Source organism: Sphaeroforma arctica, assembly GCF_001186125.1.
Source record: "Sphaeroforma arctica JP610 unplaced genomic scaffold supercont1.3821, whole genome shotgun sequence".
Lineage (NCBI taxonomy): Eukaryota > Ichthyosporea > Ichthyophonida > Sphaeroforma > Sphaeroforma arctica.
In genome coordinates, this window is record NW_014036737.1 from 1 (window position 1) to 2,996 (window position 2,996).

General features: G+C 40.4%; 1 protein-coding gene across 1 annotated transcript; it reads left to right on the forward strand.

Annotated features, from left to right (window-relative positions):
* Positions 1 to 19: 19 nt before the first annotated feature.
* Positions 20 to 754, forward strand: SARC_13845 (hypothetical protein; the record flags this gene model as incomplete). The annotated part of the gene is made up of 5 exons (XM_014292023.1): positions 20 to 109; positions 155 to 274; positions 305 to 379; positions 440 to 619; positions 665 to 754. Coding segments are annotated over 5 exons (555 nt in total), but the record flags the coding sequence as incomplete, so codon positions are not given.
* Between the last annotated feature and the right edge of the window lie 2,242 nt (positions 755 to 2,996).

Consider the following 2,996-nt stretch of genomic DNA (forward strand, 5'->3'; position numbering starts at 1 on the left):
ACAGGTAGCACTTAGACAGGAAGACTCAGACAGATACCACTTACACAAGTACCACTTAAACAGGTACCAATTAGACAGGGTAGAACTTATACAGGTACGACTTATACAGGTACCACTTAGACAGGTACCACTTAGACAGGTATAACTTACACAGGTAGAACTTATACAGGTACCACTTAGACAGACACCACTTACACATGTACCACTGAGACAGGTACCACTTACACAGGTACCACTTACACAGCTACCACTTACACAGGTAGAACTTATACAGGTATCACTTTGACAGATACCATTTACACAGGTACCACTTACACAGGTACCACTTACACAGGTAGAACTTATACAGGTACTACTTAGACAGGTACCACTTAGACAGGTACAACTTAGACAGATATCGCTTAGACAGATATCACTTCGACAGATACCACGTATACAGGTAGCACTCAGACAGGAAGCACTACGACAGATACCTCTTACACAGGTACCACTTACACAGGTACCACTTACACAGGTACCACTTACACAGGTACCACTTACACAGGTAGAACTTATACAGGTACCACTTAGACAGATACCACATACACAGGTTACACTTACACAGGTACCACTTACACAGGTAGAACTTATACAGGTACTACTTAGACAGATACCACTTACACAGGTACCACTTAAACAGGTACCACTTAGACAGGTACCACTTAGACAGGTAGAACTTATACAGGTACCATTGAGACAGGTACCACTTAGACAGGTAGAACCTAAACTGGTACCACTTAGACAGATACCACTTAGACAGGTAGTTCTTAAACCGGTAGCAGTTAAACAGGTAGCTCTTAGACAGGTACCGCTTATACAGGGATAACACCTGGACAGGTACCACGTAGACAGGTGCTACTTAGACAGGTAGTTCTCAAACAGGTAGCTCTTAGACAGGTACCGCTTATACAGGGATAACACCTAGACAGGTACCACGTAGACAGGTGCCACTTAGACAGGTATGAGACTGCTGGATCCAGTGTACATTGTTCGATGTGTGCACAGTGACAGTAACATATACATCGCCACACTTAGACGGTGAAGAACTGTGCCGTCAAGTCATCAACTGTGTATTCAACTGGTTCAGCATACACTGCCGAGGCAGCCATACGCACATTTGTGCAAGTGAAGGTAGGATATATCTGGACATCCACGTGCCAAGAGCGTCTGTAGGCATATCACCGTTTACGCCAAGCACTCTGATGCGCTTGGGTATTAGCGTACTTCGAAACTTCTACTTTCGCATATACAGTACACATATGCAGGGACAAGTTTATGTGAAATTACCGAACCATATATCTGCGTATATGTATATATATTTACTTATAAATAAAAGCGAGTATGTATCGAAGTAAGCCTGCGTGGACACGTACAGTATGAATCAACGTATATGCTATATCACACTAAATTATCTCGATGTGACTGTTTTTCCTTATTAGCAGTCTTGAAATTTGGTGCGAAAAATAGTCGATTACATCAGTGTATGTATGACCCGTATTTTCACATAACATACAAGCATGCGTATACAAAATAACACAAAGGAAAAATGCACGTGTACTTATGCAGTGTAGATTGACGTAGGTGTCATATCATATCAAACTATCAGGATGTAATTCTTGTATTTCGTCCGTTCTTTATAACCAGATGCCTCTATATACTCTATTCTACATCTGTGTGTGCACACCCGCCACCATGCATACGTGCTCACATACACACAATAACAAATAGACCTAATATACGTGGACATAAAAGTATATATCCAGTATAAGTCAACATATGTATTATCATGTCATACCGAACTATCTCGATGAGATTTCTGTACTCTAGCCGTACTCTCAAGTCGAGTGCCTGCAGTGAACCCTGAGGAAACGACAGATAGCCATAGAGACAGAAGTGTTGTAACTCTTCCCATCGTGTGCACTCCGCAACTCAAAATAAATTGTGATTATGTGTTTGCCTAGTTACCTTTTTAGATTGGCAACCATGTAATTGTATGTGATGTATGTGCAGAAGGGCAGAGGGAGAGGAGAGAGAGAGAGAGAGAGAGAGAGAGAGAGTTCAATGATACACGGTTCTGCAGGGGTTTGGGACATCTGGTTAGGGCACTCGTATATATTGTGATATTGTACAGAAGAAAAGGCTGTAAAAATCAAAGCCTCCTACATTATGAGTGATGATACACAAGTGTCACCATAGTGTCAAATGTCAACTCCGGTCAAATGTCAATTGACCGAGTGTCAAGTGTCGATTAAAAGTCGTGTCAAGCCTCAAGTGTCAACTTCAAGTTTTCTGTGTGGAAACTGTTTTTTGTTTTCTATTTTTTTTTCTAAATTGCATGACGTCAGATTGCAGAAGGCTATGATTGCCAGATTAGTGTGACTACTGACTACACAGGACATCAACTCGTCAATTAACTTTTCGGACTCCTGCCTGACTCGGAAGACCTCCTCCCCTGAGTCAATACGGAATGTACCAGTTATGACTATCCTAACTACGTTCATACGGCTATTTGACCAATGACCAGACAATTGTCTATTTATTTGTGTCTACTCTCAATAGGCTACACAGTATTTAGATACTATATATACAGCTCCCTGATTTCAATAGCTCATTATAGATTACTGCTTTGTGTTGTGGCATCCTTCAAGACAAGACCAGTGTCGCTTATCAAAAATTTCTGAACTACATAAGGAGAGTGTATAACTAGTGTGACAGTATTTATAGATATCAGCGCAATGGGATCCGTGAGAACGCGACAGGTGGTCGCAAGCGACTACGATGCAGTGGTTGAGATGTCGTCGGATGTGTATTCCGGAAACGACTACTTAATACCTGGTATGGAATATATATATATATATATATATATATATGTATGTATGTATGTATGTGTGTGTGTGTGTGTATATATTATTATTATATTATATATATATATATATATATATATATATATATATATA